At 38.8% G+C, this 18,790-nt stretch overlaps 2 protein-coding genes across 3 annotated transcripts in view; one reads left to right on the forward strand and one right to left on the reverse strand.

Moving 5' to 3' along the window:
- Positions 1 to 9,359, forward strand: part of rapgef3 (Rap guanine nucleotide exchange factor 3) — a 51,771-nt gene extending 42,412 nt beyond the window's left edge. Inside the window, exons 22-27 of the mRNA XM_012957843.3 lie at positions 144 to 194; positions 2,550 to 2,637; positions 4,737 to 4,801; positions 6,921 to 6,975; positions 7,610 to 7,681; positions 8,563 to 9,359. Coding sequence (XP_012813297.1) covers positions 144 to 194; positions 2,550 to 2,637; positions 4,737 to 4,801; positions 6,921 to 6,975; positions 7,610 to 7,681; positions 8,563 to 8,693 — 462 coding nt within the window. The 3' untranslated portion in view covers positions 8,694 to 9,359. The remainder of the gene's footprint in view (positions 1 to 143; positions 195 to 2,549; positions 2,638 to 4,736; positions 4,802 to 6,920; positions 6,976 to 7,609; positions 7,682 to 8,562) is intronic.
- Positions 9,360 to 12,703: 3,344 nt separating this feature from the next.
- On the reverse strand, positions 12,704 to 17,488 carry LOC100490651. 2 transcript variants are annotated; one of them, XM_004911918.4, is made up of 3 exons: positions 17,238 to 17,488; positions 15,193 to 15,297; positions 12,704 to 14,473 (listed from the first exon to the last, which is right to left on the reverse strand). In XM_004911918.4, the coding sequence occupies exons 2-3, from the start codon at positions 15,288 to 15,290 to the stop codon at positions 13,375 to 13,377; spliced, it is 1,197 nt and encodes a 398-aa protein (XP_004911975.2). In that variant the 5' UTR covers positions 15,291 to 15,297; positions 17,238 to 17,488; the 3' UTR covers positions 12,704 to 13,374. The 2 variants fall into 2 exon arrangements, with proteins under 2 accessions (XP_004911975.2, XP_004911976.2); XM_004911919.4 differs by having other exon boundaries at positions 12,706 to 14,473; positions 17,194 to 17,474.
- Between the last annotated feature and the right edge of the window lie 1,302 nt (positions 17,489 to 18,790).

Here is an 18,790-nt window from a genome sequence, read left to right on the forward strand (position 1 = left end):
TTTGTTTAAAAAACACAAATGTGCTTGGTGTGACACATATTTAATGGCAATCACCTAGAGGCCCAAATACGTCTACTCAGAATTAATCTATTAAACAAGAGGGAAATTTTATTTGTGATTTGATAGTTCTTTTTTTTCTGTAGAAACTGCCAAACAAATTCAGGAAGCTATATTCAATATTTGAGAGGCTCATGGTAAGTACAATGCAGTCTTTATATTTTCATTAACACTGAATAATTAATTATTATACATTACTAGTTCCAGTAAAGAGTTCCTCTGGTCTCAGCCAGTTCAGTTGGTTTAGAACTTGAATCACCTCCTTCCTACTGTGTCTCATACCACATGGCACTTATATATATATATATACAGGTCCTTTTCAAAAAATTAGCATATTGTGATAAAGTTCATTATTTTCTGTAATGTACTGATAAACATTAGACTTTCATATATTTTAGATTCATTACACACAACTGAAGTAGTCCAAGCCTTTTCTTGTTTTAATATTGATGATTGTGGCATACAGCTCATGAAAACCCAAAATTCCTATCTCAAAAAATTAGCATATCATGAAAAGGTTCTCTAAACGAGCTATTAACCTAATCATCTGAATCAACAAATTAACTCTAAAAACCTTAAAAAGATTCCTGAGGCTTTTAGAAACTCCCAGCCTGGTTCATTACTCAAAACCGCAATCATAAGACTGCCAACCTGACTGCTGTCCAGAAGGCCATCATTGACACCCTCAAGCAAGAGGGTAAGACACAGAAAGAAATTTCTGAACAAATAGGCTGTTCCCAGAGTGCTGTATCAAGGCACCTCAGTGGGAAGTCTGTGGGAAGGAAAAAGTGTGGCAGAAAACGCTGCACAACGAGAAGAGGTGACTGGGCCCTGAGGAAGATTGTGGAGAAGGACCGATTCCTGACCTTGGGGGACCTGCGGAAGCAGTGGACTGAGTCTGGAGTAGAAACATCCAGAGCCACCGTGTACAGGCGTGTGCAGGAAATGGGCTACAGGTGCCGCATTCCCCAGGTCAAGCCACTTTTGAACCAGAAACAGAAGTGCCTGACCTGGGCTACAGAGAAGCAGCACTGGACTGTTGCTCAGTGGTCCAAAGTATGTCATTCGGAAATCAAGGTGCCAGAGTCTGGAGGAAGACTGGGGAGAGGGAAATGCCAAAATGCCTGAAGTCCAGTGTCAAGTACCCACAGTCAGTGATGGTCTGGGGTGCCATGTCAGCTGCTGGTGTTGGTCCACTGTGTTTTATCAAGGGCAGGGTCAATGCAGCTAGCTATCAGGAGATTTTGGAGCACTTCATGCTTCCATCTGCTGAAAAGCTTTATGGAGATGAAGATTTCATTTTTCAGCACAACCTGGCACCTGCTCACAGTGCCAAAACCACTGGTAAATGGTTTACTGACCATGGTATTACTGTGCTCAATTGGCCTGCCAACTCTCCTGACCTGAACCCCATAGAGAATCTGTGGGATATTGTGAAGAGAAAGTTGAGAGACACACGACCCAACACTCTGGATGAGCTTAAGGCCGCTATTGAAGCATCCTGGGCCTCCATAACACCTGAGCAGTGCCACAGGCTGATTGCCTCCATGCCACGCCACATTGAAGCAGTCATTTCTGCAAAAGGATTCCCGACCAAGTATTGAGTGCATAACTGAACATAATTATTTGAAGGTTGACTTTTTTTGTATTAAAAACACTTTTCTTTTATTGGTCGGATGAAATATGCTAATTTTTTGAGATAGGAATTTTGGGTTTTCATGAGCTGTATGCCACAATCATCAATATTAAAACAAGAAAAGGCTTGAACTACTTCAGTTGTGTGTAATGAATCTAAAATATATGAAAGTCTAATGTTTATCAGTACATTACAGAAAATAATGAACTTTATCACAATATGCTAATTTTTTGAAAAGGACCTGTATATACATATATGTATTTATTGTATTTATTTATTATATCACTCGTCCTCCCTGTGTGTAATTTTGTATTCTCTAAGACTGTACAGCGCTGCGTACCCTTGTGGCGCTTTATAAATAAAGTTATACATACATACATACATACAACCAGCAAATTAATTAATTTGAAATATACACACCTTAGCTTGCCCTCTAGTGGTTACATACTGAATAACATTTTCTTATTAGTTGAGTTAGTTCATTACTGCCTTTTCTCTCAATATGATATTAACTAGTGATGTGCAGGTTGACCCTCAACCCGCGGGATCAGACAGGTTAGGGTTGAAATTTGGGCAACCATTGTGGGTTTAGGTCTGACTGGGAAAGTACACTCTTCCTCTGCCCCCAAATTTTCCTTGTCTTGGAACAAAAGGTGTGTTCAGAAGTAGCGTACAGAGCAGAAAGATGTGGGTGCAGTTTGGGAGCGGGTCCTACAATGGCAACATTTTGTGGGTTAAGGTCAGGTTAAGGTTTAGGGGTTTAGGATCGGGCGCAGGTTGATTTTTACCTGACCCAGACATCACTAATACTAACAAGGATATATGTGTAAACAGTGACTTTGTTTTGTCTTTATAGGACCCCTCGTGGAACCATCGATCTTACAGACTTGCTGTAGCAAAACTAAGTGCCCCTCTTATCCCATTTCTTCCACTTATCCTTAAAGGTAAAACACGTTGTGTGATGTTGTGTGGTAGGCATAGTCACAGGTGTTGCATTGCACTCAACTGCAACTCCCAGTATTTGCTAGCAGTTTAAAAGCTTATGAATGAGTAGGGCTTGTATAGGTGCTATGTTTCTTGCATGTATGTATGTATATTTTTATTCATAAAGTGCTACTTGTGCACATAGCTCTATACAGTAGAACAAAACATTTATAGAACAAACAAGGCTCAATACAATAATAAATACAAATAAATTCAAAGTACAGTTATAATAAAGGAGAACTAACCCTAAAAATGAATTTGACTAGAAATGCCATATTTTATGTAGTAAACTTATAGCACCAAACTAAAGGTTCAGAATCTCTATGGTAGTAATGATCCAGGCCTTCAGAGTTGTCAAAGGGTCTCACCATCTTGGATTTTGTTAGAAGTGTCAGTGACACGCACATGCTCAATGTGATCTGAGCAGCTGTTGAGAAGCTAAGCTTATGGGGTCATTGCAAATTTTGAAGCAGAAAGTGAGGTTTGTCTGTCATGTAAGCTGATGCTACAGGACTGATTATTACATTACATTCTGATGCTAATTGCACTGGTTTCAGAGCTGATATGATCTAATAATATGAATTATTCCCTAATGAGCCTTATATTGTGACATTTCTATTCAATATATACAGTATATTGTGACATTTCTATTCTATATATACAGTATATTGTGAGTGGGTCCCTAAGCTCAGTAAGTGACAGCAGCACAGAGCATGTGCAGGGAATCAGCAGAAAAGAAGATGGGGGGCTACTGGGGCATCTTTGGGGGAACAGATCTTCCCTGCTAAAGGGCTGGGGTTGCCTTGGGCTGGTACAGAAGCCAAAAACATAATGTACAATATTTCTGCTCTGCCTTTTTGGTTGAGCTTTAACTCGCTTTTAATGCTTAAGAGCTAAGTGTCAAAGAGGCAAAAATATGGAGTTCCTTGCCTGTAGAGCTTACATTGTAGGTGGGTATGTAACTTACAGAAACCAATAGGAAGATAATGAGTGCTGCAGTTTACATTGGTTGTCACTGCCAGTGCCTGTACCAAGTTGGATGTTCTGACTGTACTAGAAGCTTCACCCATTCTACATGCAAACTTCTCATGGTGTTTACAAAAAGGCTAAACGGCACTGCTAATACCTAATGTGCAACACAGAACAGATGGGTTTATTAATGTAATTTGGGAGGGGATGTAACTTTAAAATTAGATGTTTGTTGCCTCTTTAGTGTATTTTATCTAATACCATGCATGACTGACTGCTATACACACACCCTACTATAGGGACACGGGGTAAATGATACCAGTCCTGCAGGATTGCCCTTAAGCAACTTGACTAGACACACGTGGCTGTATATTGAAGAGTATTGTGTAAGACACGTCTGTTAACAAACCTTAATTGCAAGATGAACAGGTCCCACCCCTGCAGATTATACAGCAAAAGCCTAAACAAAGTGTAACAATCCTTTTAATGCAGCACACAAAGGAATAATGCTATGTGAATCCCACACTCTACACTCTAATCACAGAGATGATAACCTGTAAGTAGAACAAGTTTAACTGGCAAGAAAATATTCTGATGGCCAAATTAAAGTGGAAGGATGAAAGGATAAAGGTTTAGAGTTTATAAAGGGATTAAAATTCATCCCTTGAATGCTCATGAGGTCAATAGTTTTTGAACCATCAAAGCCTCAGGTAGGCACTGGGAAATACTATAGTGATGCTGGTAATTCTAGGAAATTAGGCTTAAACAGAAGGAACGTGCCTCTTGCAAATCCTTAACTGTGGTTCTTCAAAATTCTCAGTGCATAATTAAAATGCCCACTTGTCCATTACCATAACACTAGTTGTACCCTGTCTCTGGCAGCAAGCTGGGCAGCACAGCATCTTTCAAAACCACTTTAGTATTGTGCAGAGAATGGCCACTTTCATTTTCTGCTCTTTTAAACTTTGAGGTGACTTGTAATTATTCATTGGTAACACACATGGGATTGCGTATGCTGGTCCTTAGGGACTGCTAATGCTGATCTCAGATGATGCATCCTTTACATTTATTTAAAATGATTGTTTTACAGACCTCACGTTCCTACATGAGGGAAACAGAAGCACATTGGACAGCCTGGTAAACTTTGAGAAAATGGTGAGTGATTAACATAATTAAAGATCCTTACCCTCATTTCTTTTTTGTTTATAGGGCCAGTAATACCACAAAACATAATTTTGTACCGCACACACAGCCAAGAAGAAATTAGAGGGAGCACTGCCTGGCCCTGCACTCTTGGGTCAGAGTTTATCCCAGAACACAAAGGGGCTGATTTACTAATCCACGATTCCGAATCCCGAATGGGAAAAAACTTTTTCGTATTTTTTGCGTTTTTTTCGTCGCCGTCGCGACTTTTTCGTGAATTGTCGCAACTGTTTCATAGCCGTTACGACTTGCACGAATTGTCGCAACATTTTCGTAGCCGCTTTCGATCCGTTCGTGGATTAGTAAATCGGCCCCAAAGTGTGCATTTGCAGGTCAAAATCAGCCCCCATGTACAGATTTTTGGAAAAAATGTATGTATGTGCGTATGGGATATCCCATATGTGCATGGAACACTTATACCAGTATGGTCCAGAAAGTCTTAAATGGGTGCTGGGTAAAGGCATACTTTGGGTAGGGTAATGATGTGACAGAAGTGAGGGATTGATCAAGTCGTGGACGGGTTGGGAGAGATGCCCTAGTGTTTTATTTTGCTCATGTAGAAAAAAAGGTATTTATAGATATATACTGTCCCTTTCAGTCCAAACTGAACTGGAAAAATCCATACTTTTATGTAATGACCACATAACCTCAACATCAAAGCAGTGGAAAATAATGTGACATTGGGGATGTTGTTTTCCTGTTCCTTATATTTGGACAGAGTTATGTTTGGAGAGGGCAAAAAAACATCAGCCCATTTAACAATTCGGTGGCATTTTTTCCCCTCTTTTTAAATTGCCTTTTTATATATTAAAAAGTGGAATAGTTTTGTTTTATAATATTTTATACTAAAATAGAGCCAGTTAAGTGTGTTTCGATCACTGGTGGGCTCTACATAAAGATCAAGCTGTCTAGCCAAGGCTATTGTTATACTACAATCTACAGTTAGTATTGATGCTGGTATATATGGTTTATGTATGTGAGTGTATAGATAGGTCAGAATAAGTTTGTGTGTGCTGGGTTCACTTGGAAGGGTTAAACTTGATGGACTCTTTTGGTCTTTTTTAACCCTATGTAACTATGTAACTAACTATGTAGTGTGCTTTGGGCTTGGTTGCAGCAGGCCAGAGGGTGAATTGCAAGTATGTTTTTGTGAGTTGCAACCCTAATTGTGTGCCATTATTCTTAGAATTATACCTAATTGTCCAGTAGCCCCACCCAGTAGGTAGTAAAGCCAAGTTTCTCATAAAAGGATTTAAGGCTGATGCCACACGTGGCGTAGGGCTGATATTTTCGGCAAGCGGAAAAACGCTTGGCGAAAATTCAGCCCTACGCCTGCTACTTGTGCCTGCACCGGAATGAATGGAATACGCTCGGGTGCAGGCACATGTAGCCAATATACGCATGAAAACGCGAGAGAATGCAAAGTCTCGCGTTTTCATGCGTATATCGGCTACATGTGCCTGCACCCGAGCGTATTCCATTCATTCAGGAGCAGGCACAAGTAGCAGGCGTAGGGCTGAATTTTTTGCCGAAAATATCAGCCCTACGCATCGTGTGGCATCAGCCTAAGACTGGATTTAACATTATTTAAATAGATATGCCACTTTGTGGCAAAAAAAGTTGCTATTTTGACTGCCACTACTTGTCCTGTAAAATGCCACTTGTGACATTGCCCAAAATATTGCATTTTTTTGTCTGATTAAAAGGAGGGAAGATACCTAACATATGTTTGCCGTGGTTCCTTGGGCCAAGCCTTGTGCAATTTATTACATTACCCTGAAATAATATTAACACAATAACTAAGTTCAAACTTTCAAAGGTGTCATTTTCTGGCCAAGGGGCCAATTTCTCATTTTTGGGTCCAGGAAACATGTACTGTACACTCTACCTGTTCTTCCCTAACCTGGCATAATTCATATCTTCCTAAAAATCTGCCCATTGGGGCCCTAGGCAAATTAGCAATGATCAACTCCAAAGTGATCTAGTCTCATGCATTATGGGAAAAGAACAAGAATAAGATTAAACAAATAAATATTCCCTGTACTTATTGATTGTACTCTTTACTCCTTAGCGCATGATTGCAAAGACAGTTCAGATGTTCCACAGCTGCCGCAGCCAGGCCTACAGTGAGTGCTATTGTCTTTACTTGAATGAAAAAAAGGTGCCTTTTGTAAAGGTGGTTGCCATATCTCCTCCTGAATGTATCATAGAATAAAGGGAACACCACTACTGGCTTTATTAAACATACCATATGGCAACTTTACTCTTAATTAATGAAGGAGTATAGAATCAATAAGCCCATTTTGTATTTTTTTTATTCCAATATAACAAATGGGGCTGCAAAGCTACATCTACTGATGCTATACAGGTATGGGATCTGTTATCTGGAATCCAGAAAGCTCCAAATTACAGGAAGGCCATCTCCTACAGATTCCATTATGAGTAAATAATTCTAATTTTTAATAATGATTTCCTTTTTCTTGGTAATAATAAAACAGCGCCTTGTACTTGATCCCAACTAAGATATAATTAATCCTTATTGTAAGCAAAACAATCCTATTGGGTTTATTTTATATTGAAATTTTAGCAGACTTAAGGTATAGAGACTCAAATTACAGAAAGATCCAGGTCCCATACTTGTACTTACTTGGAAGCAGTGTTGAGCAATGATGTTTTTTCTTTGTGATGGCAAATTCTGTTAATAATCTATTCAGTTTAGTTCACTGAGGACAGTTTATAATGACACATTGTTTTTCCCAGTTCCTCTCTCACCTTTGAGACCTCGACCTGTAAACATCCTTGAGGATCCTAGTGCTGCGCGGATATCTGCATGTAAGAGCAACGTGTTCTTAACTGTTTTTGTCCCAATCTTTTGCTATATTGGAGATTTTTACAAGATTTTGTGGATTTTATAGACTTCTACCTAGCTGATCTAGTAGGAAAAAAAAGTGAAGCTGTCCCCAAAATGGGAAATCCTTTCTGATTTCTAGTCCATGGATCAATATGGAGTGGTAGTAGAGTAGCGGAACAGTATTAAAACCATTTTCTGCCTCTGCTGTAAAAATACAAAACCATTTTCTCATAATCTCCAAGGATGTCCTTGTGTCCCCGCAAGGATCTATTGGTGTATGAGGCACCAGAGAATTTTTTTGTATAGTATTTAAAATTTATATATAATGATAATAACCTTCTTTTGCTTTATAAACAATACCTTGTTAGCGAGCCTTTCTTCTCATCTCAGATCTTCACTGGCGGTTCATTGGTTTATCAATTTATACATGTACATATAAAGACGCTTGTACGCTGTTACCCCTATGATGATCTATTTCTCCCCTAAGCTCATGTCATTGCCAGCAGATTCTTCTCTTTCATGTGACTGGTTTATTTTGAGCGCAAAGCAGATTTAGGTAGGCCACTTATGAAAATTACTTTTCGAAGCTAAATAAAAAACAATGACAGCAAGAACAGATACAGGGGTGTCAGTCATCCTAGAGATGGTCTGTGCTTCTGTAGGTTTTAAATTAGCTACCTAGCCAGTCTTATGGATGTGTGCACAAAATCCATTACCAAATGTAAAAAGTTGTCTAGCTTTCACTCAACAAACAATGACTTAGCATGCAAACTGATATAGCTGTGTAGTATGGTTGTTATATTTTGCATATAAAAGGCAGCCAGTATATCTTTCCTAACCTCCTAATGCATGGTTTTTACAGGTTCAGAGCACTCAATGACGTTAAGAAGCCCAGCTACAACATGGGCTTATATTCAGCATATGAAAGTGATTGATAATCAGAAGAAACTGATGGAATTGTCCCGTAGCCTGGAGCCTGCCTCTTCTACATGATTATTATATAAGAGAACCACAGACTGGAACTAAGACTGCAACTGAGTCCCTGTATCAGGGTCAAGATTAACACACTACTATTGTATCGGCACTCCAGCTCTTGGATTGTGGTATCTACATTCCCCGCAGTATTCACAATTTTGTTTCTTTATGGTTTCCTTTAAGCATTGGGGATGTTTATCCTGTGGAATACATCAGTCTAACTGAAATGTTTGTTGCTGCTTAAAGCACCTCCAGATAGAACCTGAGCAACGTCTTCCATTCTCTGAGGCAAGGAAGGGATCCATCTAATTGATCTCAGCACTGTGTCCATTACTGTACTTGTAAAAAGATGATCTTTTTTATTTGTGGCAGACATTTAAAGTAAAATGGTTCTTTGGACTAAAAAGCATCTCTCACAATTTTCAAGACTAAATCAACTGAATTCAGTTTGTAAGAATATTGTATTAGTTATGTGCAAGAACCATTTAACTAAACTGCTCCGATCTACATGAAGTTATTCAGACATTCCATGGAGGATTCATGAACGAGACTTAACCAGTGATACAGCAGAAGAACTGTAGAACAGCCAAGGAACTTGCTGGAATTCTGAAAACATAAGAAAATATGATTGCCACTTGTTTAAAATGGGTGGGCAAAAACTTGATAAACAAGAATTACTCTTTGCCCTGTTCAACTAATTAACTGCTATGCAGAATGTATATATTTTGTCAACAGAAGGTATATATTTTTGATAAAAACCAAGAAGATATTTGGGCCCATGAAGAAGATGTAATCCACCCAGTTATATAATGGTTATTTTGTTTGCATACTCTGTGGAAGATAAGCCTCCAGACTTTGTGGAAGTACAACATTATCTCTTACCAGAAGGGATGCTTGGAATTAGAGGCCAATATCAGCTAGCATTCTTAAGGCAGCCTTCCAGGGCTGAAAAAGGACTGGTGCTGGTCAATAAGAAGTCAAGGGGGCAGTTTTGGTGCACTTTAAACTGAAAAGGATCCTGACAATTTGTAAAACTCTGTATGACATAGACATCACGGGCAAATTCTATTTAATATACAGTACATACATTTACAGAGTGAGCCTTTGAAGGGGTTTTTCCTAGGGCATGACTACTTTAAACAGATTACACACAAACCCCATATGTAATATATTTCCCAGTGGGAATTATATGCTGTACTAGCAATGGACCAAATGTAGTTCAGGATTTAGTAGAATGCCTAATTGCTTATCCATTGGCATCCTCAGTATTTAGGCAGATCCATAATGCAAGTTCATAATGCAAGTTCTTGCCTTCATGCAGTGATTTACAGACAATCGTGTTTAGGGCTGCCTTCAGAAATAACAAGGCCCCCCTGCAACAAAATGATCAGGGCTCTCCCAGAAGCCTAGTGGCTAAAAACCAAAACACATATTGGTGGTCATGGATCTACCTAGCAGGTTCTCTATTAAAAAGTAACCTATTACTAATACATTTATTTTAAAATGCGATCCCTTGCCTGCAATATTCCCCTTAACTTCACTAGCTCTGATCACACAAAACTTTGCTGCATTTCTTTGAAACCGTCATGGCTACCATGTTCTGGGTGGCAGGAAAGCAATGTGCAGGGTTGTTTCTGACCGAGGTTAGCTAGTGAGAAATAAAGGTATAAGAACCCTGTTGTGTGATCATTAATTAGAGCTAATGGAATAAAGGCAAGGGATTGCGGTTTTTATAAAAACAGCATGGATTTTTAATGAATGTATATTAGAAATAGATTTTTTTTTTTTTTTTTTTAATGGAGAACCTGAAACCATTGTTTCTTTTAGTCTTTGAATGTACTTTCCCACTCTCTTACCACTTAAAGGGGGCCCTGCAGTGCTGCACTTATTTGGATTTGTGGGACCCCCTGCTGTAAGTAAGCTGCAGACTTGGTTAGGGAGAGTAGGAGGTCGGGTGCCTGCATGTTTGCCACAGAAGTTAAAGTCCTGGTAAAGCCGCACAGGGATTGGATGGGTGAAATGTAAAGTTCCCTTCCAGCCGATCTCATCTCTATGCGGCTGTACTGGAACTTAAACTTCAGTGACAAACAAGCACTCTCCCTTCCAAAGTCTGCAGCTCTCTGATCACTGGGGGGACTGGCTAATCCAAACAAGTTCAGCACAACCAGGCCCGCCTTAAGGCCCAAAAATACCCAAAATCCACTGGGCCTGGGACAATTGTCCCACAATGGCAGCCTTGATTATGTTTTTGTCAATTGTGCTCAAATAGCCTTGTTTGGGTTTAGATTTGGTTTCACCTTCAGCTTCATCTTTTGTGTAGGATTCAGCAAATATTCATATACCTGTATATATATATGGGGATATTCATCAGAATCCAAAAATATTACATTCTTTACATTCCTATGCTGAACTGAATATTCAACTGAGATTACAGGATAAGCATATTTGCCAGTTGTCCATGAAACATTCCTAGATATGGGACATAGCTTGATAAGCACATTTTATCTCTGTAGTCACTCCTATAATCTATTGCAATCTATGAGAAAAATCCTGCAATTTTAACTTTTGGTTTAAAGGAACCGTAACACCAAAAAATGAAAATGCTTTAAAGTAAGTCAAATATAATGTACTGTTGCTCTGCACTGGTAAAAGCTGTGTGTTTACTTTAGAAACACTACCGTATTTATATAAACTATAGTAGTGTTTCTAAAGCAAACACACAGCTTTTACCAGTGCAGGGCAATAGTACATAATACAGGGTATGGGACCTGTTATGCAAAATGGTCAGGACCTGGGTCTTTCCGGATAAGGGGTCTTTCTGTAATTTGGATCTCCATACCTTAAGTCTACTAAAAAATAATTTAAACCCAAAAGGACTGTTTTGCATCCAATAAGGATTAATTATATCTTAGTTGGGATCAAGTACAGGTACTGTTTTATTATTACAGAGAAAAGGGAATCATTTTTAAAAATTAGAACTATTTGCTTATAATGGAGTCTATGGGAGGTGGTCTTTCCGTAATTCGGAACTTTCTGGATAACAGGTTTCCGGATAAGGGATCCTATACCTGTATACTATTTACTTTGATACACTGTAATTTTTTGGTGTTACTGTTCCTTTAAGGCACAATTCCCCCTATTAAAGCCTTAAACCATACGCCATGAATAATATGTCTCCGAAATACAGCAAACCACAATCATGTTTGTCTCCTTGCTTGGTGTTGGAGTTGCTGCTGCCAGTAGTTTCATGGGGCGTATTACTACACACACCTCTCTACTGTCAAAGGAAAAAGGGAAAAGTGATGTTGGTCTGTTTGCTTGTATGCATATGTGTATGTTTAAAACTCTCACTAAGTTTCAGACTTGTATTCTACGGGGTGGTTTACCTTTGAATTAACTTTTAATATGTTATAGAATGTCATATTCCTAGCAACTTTGCAATTGGTCTTCATTGTTTTTTAATTTTTTTGAATGATTTGCCTTTCACTTCTACATCTTTCAAATGGGGGTCACTGACCCCGGCAGCCAAAAAAAACTATTGCTCTGTGATCTTACAATTTTATTATTGTTACTTTATATTACTTATCTTTCTACTCAGTCCCCCTCCTATTCACATTCCTGTCTCTCATTCCACCTACTGCTTGGTTGCTAAGGTAAAGAAGACCCTAGCAACCAGATAGCTGCTAATATTCCAAACAGGGGAACTGCTGAACGAAAAGCTAAATAACTGAAAAAGCACAAAAAATTAAATCAAATTGCAAAATGTCTTAGATGATCAAAGTCCATGTCATAATAAAAGTACTTTTAAATGTGAACAACACCTTTAACTAACAGAGTACTATATATAGCTCTGTATAGTCCGGCTAAAACCATGACACAGTTGCAGACGCCTAAAGGGGACATCCCAGCCTGGTTATTTCCTTTCCATCCCTCCCTATAATGCAATATGCACCAAAATACTGGAAATCTACAGCCATTTGTACAGTCCCTTACATGGCAGATGTGCAAAACAAAAACTATGAAAGATATATCAATGTTAAAAATTTATTTATAAATAACATACAAAGCATACTAGACAAGTATTTGTAAAACATTAAGAAGTGCGTTGGTTAAAGCAATTTCCTTTAACCAAACTGTTAAATAGAGCAAAGACAAGGGTGGGCAATGGCACAGTGAGTTTATGCTACAACAGTTACTGTCAGAACAAATTATTTGGCTTGAAAGTCCATTATTTGAATAAGAAGCATTGAAATATGCACACGGTTTAACCAAGTCATGATACTACCCTGTATCCTGTTCTTCAAATCATAATTAAATACTTTACTGAATGCCAATTATATAAGAGGGGGGTCTCTAAGGACGTTTGTGTGTTACATTTAGTGCTATACCAGTGGGGGCTCTATCAACCTTTGACCATGTGTTTATTGATGAAGTATTCAACTGGCCAACATGGATATGTCTCATTATCTTTGCGTGTAATCCACCTATGTTAAGGATACCTTGCCTACACACCCTGTCACTGGAAAAACTACTTTTATTTGTTAGTTCCATTGTATACAGAGCACAAGCGATAGAGCATACAGATATATTTTATATTTATAAGTGTTGAAGGTGGACTGTAGTAGATTCCATACCTCAAATATAAATAAAATATTGAAATAAAAATTCAGCCAAACAATTTTTTATAGGTAGTGCAAAGTTAGTTGATGCCAATTAAGGGTCTGTCTTCCCTCTTTTGCCATGGACTTTTGCCACAGTATTCCCCATTTAGCCTCCTAGCAGCCTCTTGATGAGAGATATGAACTCTGTTGCCTAGAGGTTTATTGATATGTACATTTGTTTCTCTATGGTCAGTTATTTCTTGTGGTTCTTGCCTCGTTGTACAGCTTTCCATTCTGCCTGAACAAGAGGTCTTGCTGGGATCACTTTTAAACAGTCCATCACATTCTTTCCTCACTGGTATCTCTACGATATCCACTCCAGAATCCAAGCTTGTCACATTATTTATGTCTACCTTTCCAACCTGAAAACCTCCAGAAAATGGTCTATTTCCAAAAGATACAAACCAAGCCATTGGTTGAATAGGAAAAGGTTTTTGTAGCTGAAGAAAGTCTTGCTTCTTAGGATCTTCAGAACTGTGTGCATTCCTTTCTAAAGTGCCTGGCACAGAAATTGATTCTTTGTGTCCTGCAGGATGGCTAAGATTGGAGAGCCCAAGGGTATCCCATGTAAACTGCTGGTCAACAGAATTGTCACACAGAAGTGTACTGCGGTCCAAGTCTCTGGGGAGACTGAGTGCCCTAAATTGACTTGTACCTGATGATGAGGTTTCTTTGACTGGTGACTCTAGGGGAACCATTAAGGTTTCTGGATCTAGTCCACTTTTTAGAGAAGAACTGCGCCTTTTGGACTTGAGGACATACAAGGAGTTATCTAATATGCTACTAAGCAAAGATGCTCCTGATGACATTGCATAGTGAAGAACAGATGATTGTTGGACAGCCTTCCCGTTTTCTCCCACGGTAGGGTCTAAAGTGTTCAAACAAAAATCTTCATTCACACCCAATGATTGTCCATCTAGAGACAAAAAGGAGGAAGGTCGAGAGGGTTTCTGACAGCTGTGGTCCACCATAAGAGGAAAGGAGGGGCAAACATTTGATATGTTTTGGCCACGATAAATGTGAGACTTTGGGTCTGTCACATGTAAGGTAAAACTTGTCATGGAAGTTGCTTGATCTTTGACCAGTCCCCGGGTTTTTTTGGGAATTTTCCATTTCTTATTTTTGAAGCATTTTTTCCTGTCAAGATATTATAGGAAGATGATGGCGTTACGAGGTGAATAAGCAAACACAAGAGAGGACTGGTTTCTTAGGTATATGCAAGAAATAAAGGGCAAGCAAAAAGGCAAACATTTAGAATAAAATACACAGAGAAACACAGATAATGCACTGGAAGAGAGAGGCCACAGTGCATTTATGTCAAGTTGTTAGCAGAATGAAACAAACAGTAACAGTGATGGAGCTTTTTATAACAAACCATAATCCATAAGGCACATTTAAAATAGTGTAAGATGAATTATTTTACATTTTTGCCGCAGTCCTGTCCTTGCGCATTAGAGCACCTGCTGATTCTAGAAAGTGAGCTGCTGTTAAACCTGTGGCGCAATTCTTTAGTTCTGTGCGGGACTGCAAATAATAAAACCCAACACTTAAGTCTGCCACAAGTACCTAAGCGCCATCCTTTATGAGTTCTGGTTTCTGACTACAGTTATAATGAAATGCTTCTGTATGGGTTAAAAACCCAATGTAGAGTCAAAAATAGGGTCTTTCTTTTGATACTAGGTATGGTCACTAACATGGTGCAGTGAAGAAGGACAAGAAGCTTTATATATAAATCTATGAAAGAGTAATCTGCATTTAAACTTAGTGAACCGTTGTCAAAATAGCCTGCAAAACAGACATGGTTAGATTGAATATACATATTCACACAGCACCAATTATATTCCCATATACATCACCTCCAGTAGCAGACAAGCAGGGTAGACAAGGCAACAAGCAGCAGAAGTATGCAGAGGAGAATGGCCAGGAGATATGGAGTGTGATGACCTGAATCCATAGTGGGACTGTGGCAAAGACAAAAACAGTAACAATATTAAACAATTCCAGACTGGATAAATACAGACGTGAAATGGAATATTCCAATATATAAAAACTAATTGCCAAGTTGCTGAGATCCCTTATTTTGGATAGATGTTATGATCCTCTTCCAATTTTAGGGTAAACAAGCCTAACAAAATTACAATATCGTGTGCCTAAAGCTTCACCAAATTTATATTTCTTGGCTGACATAGTGTAGCACGTATGTGTGTCCTTGGTTTTATGACCAGGAGGGTGACCCTTTGTATGTAAAATGGCAGTTTTTCTATTTAGCATTATTAATTGGCACATACTACTAGAAAGATATTTTCACTAATGGTTTATTTAGATAAAGCAGGGTTTTGCATATGGGCTGTTTCATGTGATATGTTTTATAGAAACCTGCAATGTTCAGGGGGAAACTTTACCTTTAAATGTATCTTAAAGGATACATCTGGCATCTAAATGAACACAGAAGTATCAGGGAGCAGAGGTCTAGAGTGTTAAAATATTGTTATGCTGTTCTACAGTACTTCCAGCACACATGCAGAAGGGGCCAGCCACATTTTGGAAGTTGCTCCGTGCACATCATCCCCATTAGGTCACTAGCACTTCCATTGGCAACATATCCATTCAGGGTGTATCTGCTACATACAGGAACTATGTGAACCTGACTGCAAACCTGTGCAACCCCCTTAAACAGACCATATATTAGATCCACTCATTTGGCAAGGTCCTTAAACAAGCAGATCTTTCACCGATATGCCTAAGGTGGGCAATATATGGTTGATCTGATCATTTGGCCCTTGGAGATAGGGTAGGGATACATACAGGCATTCAGGGTGAGGAACACATCAATGAGCTGTTGACATTTGCCTGATTTTTTATAATATTGGTTACATAGGCCTGTCAGAGGGCAGTCAGCAGCTTAAATCTGCCCGTGTAGGGCCACTTAGGCTCTGTAGGTGTTAGGTTTGTGGTGCACTTGTAGGTGGGCCACTGAATAACGGCACATGAGTAAAATTGTTTCATCATTTATAAAGGGGACAACAAAACTGAATTCAGAAAAAAAGCTTGGAACAATGCAAGGCATAAAGCTTGTTGTTACCCTGTGGTAAAACATGCATCCAATATTGGTTAGTGACCCTGAGAAAAAAAATTGGTTTTGTGAGATCTTCTATTACACACGCTGCCTTCTAACTACTGACATAATACACTAAACTGAATTGTAGCCAAAGAGCGAGAGATTTAGGGATTTGCAACTTTTGGGAGCTAGAATCAATAGCATTCAGCTGTAGAGTGCTGCATACCTAGGGTGACCAGATCACCTGAAAAGTCAGGTCTAATAAATACATGTTGCTGGGCAGCACTGATTGCATTTAAAATAAACTGCAATGAGTTCAGCCCTGCAAGCTGGATTAAGTGATCTGGACACCCTGAATACATACATAATTACTAGTCAGGTATATTTTGCAGGTGTCTGGATAGTGATACTTTATAAAGCTGGGGTCATTTGCACACATAGCTACTGACCAGCACTTATTGATCATCTGCAATTGAGATAATGATATGAGTTACTTCCCCACAATACGGAGATCTCAATGAAGCATGTCTATGCATTTTTTTTTACTCTTCATTGATTTCAATACAGAAATCCAGACAAGTAATTGTATCAAATGCACACGTCTGTGTATTAATCTTTCTTACTCAGGTTTCACATCTCCCCAGAAAAGTAGTTCAGTCATCAGGTAAATACATTCAGATGTGCAATTTAAGCAATTCATAATGCACCACAAACTTGAATTTTACCACTTTAGGGTAATATAATAAATACATTAGAGCCTACAAAAGAAAACATCATTTTCTACCAAAGCTTTCATTACCTTTCCAACACTCTCAGTTTCTGTAAACCTCAGCCAATACTGACCTAAAGGATGTCTCAGTTTTATCAAATTACAATGTGACGATCAGCCTGACATGGGGTCTCCCCATTAGGTGTGAGGTGGGGTATATCCCTTGAATGCAGATTGCTATTGCTTCTTGAGCAGCAGCTCCCAGACTTGTCCTTAGCTCCTCCCCACAATGCATCTGTTTAGGGCCCTCCTACATCAACACAGGTGAATCTCTCAGGGGCTCAGATAGCGGTGCCAGATCAGCTCACCTGTAACTACATCCCAGAATCACTCCCTATCTGTGGCCAAGACCTGCAGATCCTATTGTTTAAATGGGGACAATCTGTGCTTCATTTTGTGGCCCATGTGCTTTTCCCTAAGAACAGTATATCATATTTCTTACCTACTGCAGATCATTAGCTATTACTGGTTCAATATAGCTAGGGTTGACACATTATTCCTTTAAAGGGGTTATTCAACTTTAAGTTCATTATAGAATGGCTAATTCTAAGCAACTTTTCAATTGGCCTTCCTTTTTTATCGTTTTGGAAATATTTGCCTTCTTCTTCTGCCTCTTTCCAGCTTTCAGACAAGGGCCACTGGGCCACTGCACCCCAGCAGCCAAAAAATCTATTGCTCTGTGAGGCTACAATTTAATTATTATTTTTTTTTATTACTTTCCTTTCTATTCCTTTCTCTCCTATTTATATTCCTGTCTCTTATTCAAATCAGTGCCTGGTTGCTAGGCTAATTTGGACCCAAGCAACCAGATAGCTGCTAAAATTCCAAACTTGAGAGCTGTTTCATGAAAAGCTATATACTACAAAAACGGCAAATAATAAAAAAATGAAGACCAAATGTAGAATATAACACTCATAAATATATACATCATATTTAGGGGCAGATTTACTAATCCACGAACGGTCCAAAGGCGTCCGAATGCGTTTTTTTTCGTAATGATCTGTATTTTTGCGACTTTTTTGTCGCCGTCGCATTTTTTTCTTATGTTCCGTGACTTTTTCATCGGTGTTGCAACTTTTTCGTATATTTTCAGCGACTTTTTCGCCGCCGTCGCGAAAAAATCGGATTGTTTTTTCCGCCGTTTACAATCGATCAATACGAAAAAAACGCGACGGCGACGAAATAGTCGCGCAAAATACGATAAAGTCGTGGCAGCGATGAAAAAGTCCCGACAAATACGAACAAGTCGCAACGGCGACGAAAAGACGGTGAAATTTTCGTTTCCAATCCGGATGTTTCCCTTTTGGGATTCGGATTCATGGATTATTAAATCTCCACCTTAAATTTAATTAAAAGATGAACAAGCCCTTTAAAACTGTATGTATAAAATCCATTGGTAAATGGTAAATCAAGTGAATGCATTGCAGCAATGAAACTAGTGCTGTGACAAATTCATAGTTATATTGAATACAAATATTAATGTTATCAATTTTAAACAGTTTTCAAACTTCAGTCCAGTTTTTGAACACTAATCCTATAGAAACAAATCAGGGACATTCTATATCAAGTGGGTGATAGGAGTCAGAATGGTTACTCGGGTATTAAATTGTGCCTCACTGCTTTCAGT

This window comes from Xenopus tropicalis, chromosome 2, assembly GCF_000004195.4.
Source record: "Xenopus tropicalis strain Nigerian chromosome 2, UCB_Xtro_10.0, whole genome shotgun sequence".
In the NCBI taxonomy this organism is placed as follows: Eukaryota; Metazoa; Chordata; class Amphibia; order Anura; family Pipidae; genus Xenopus; species Xenopus tropicalis.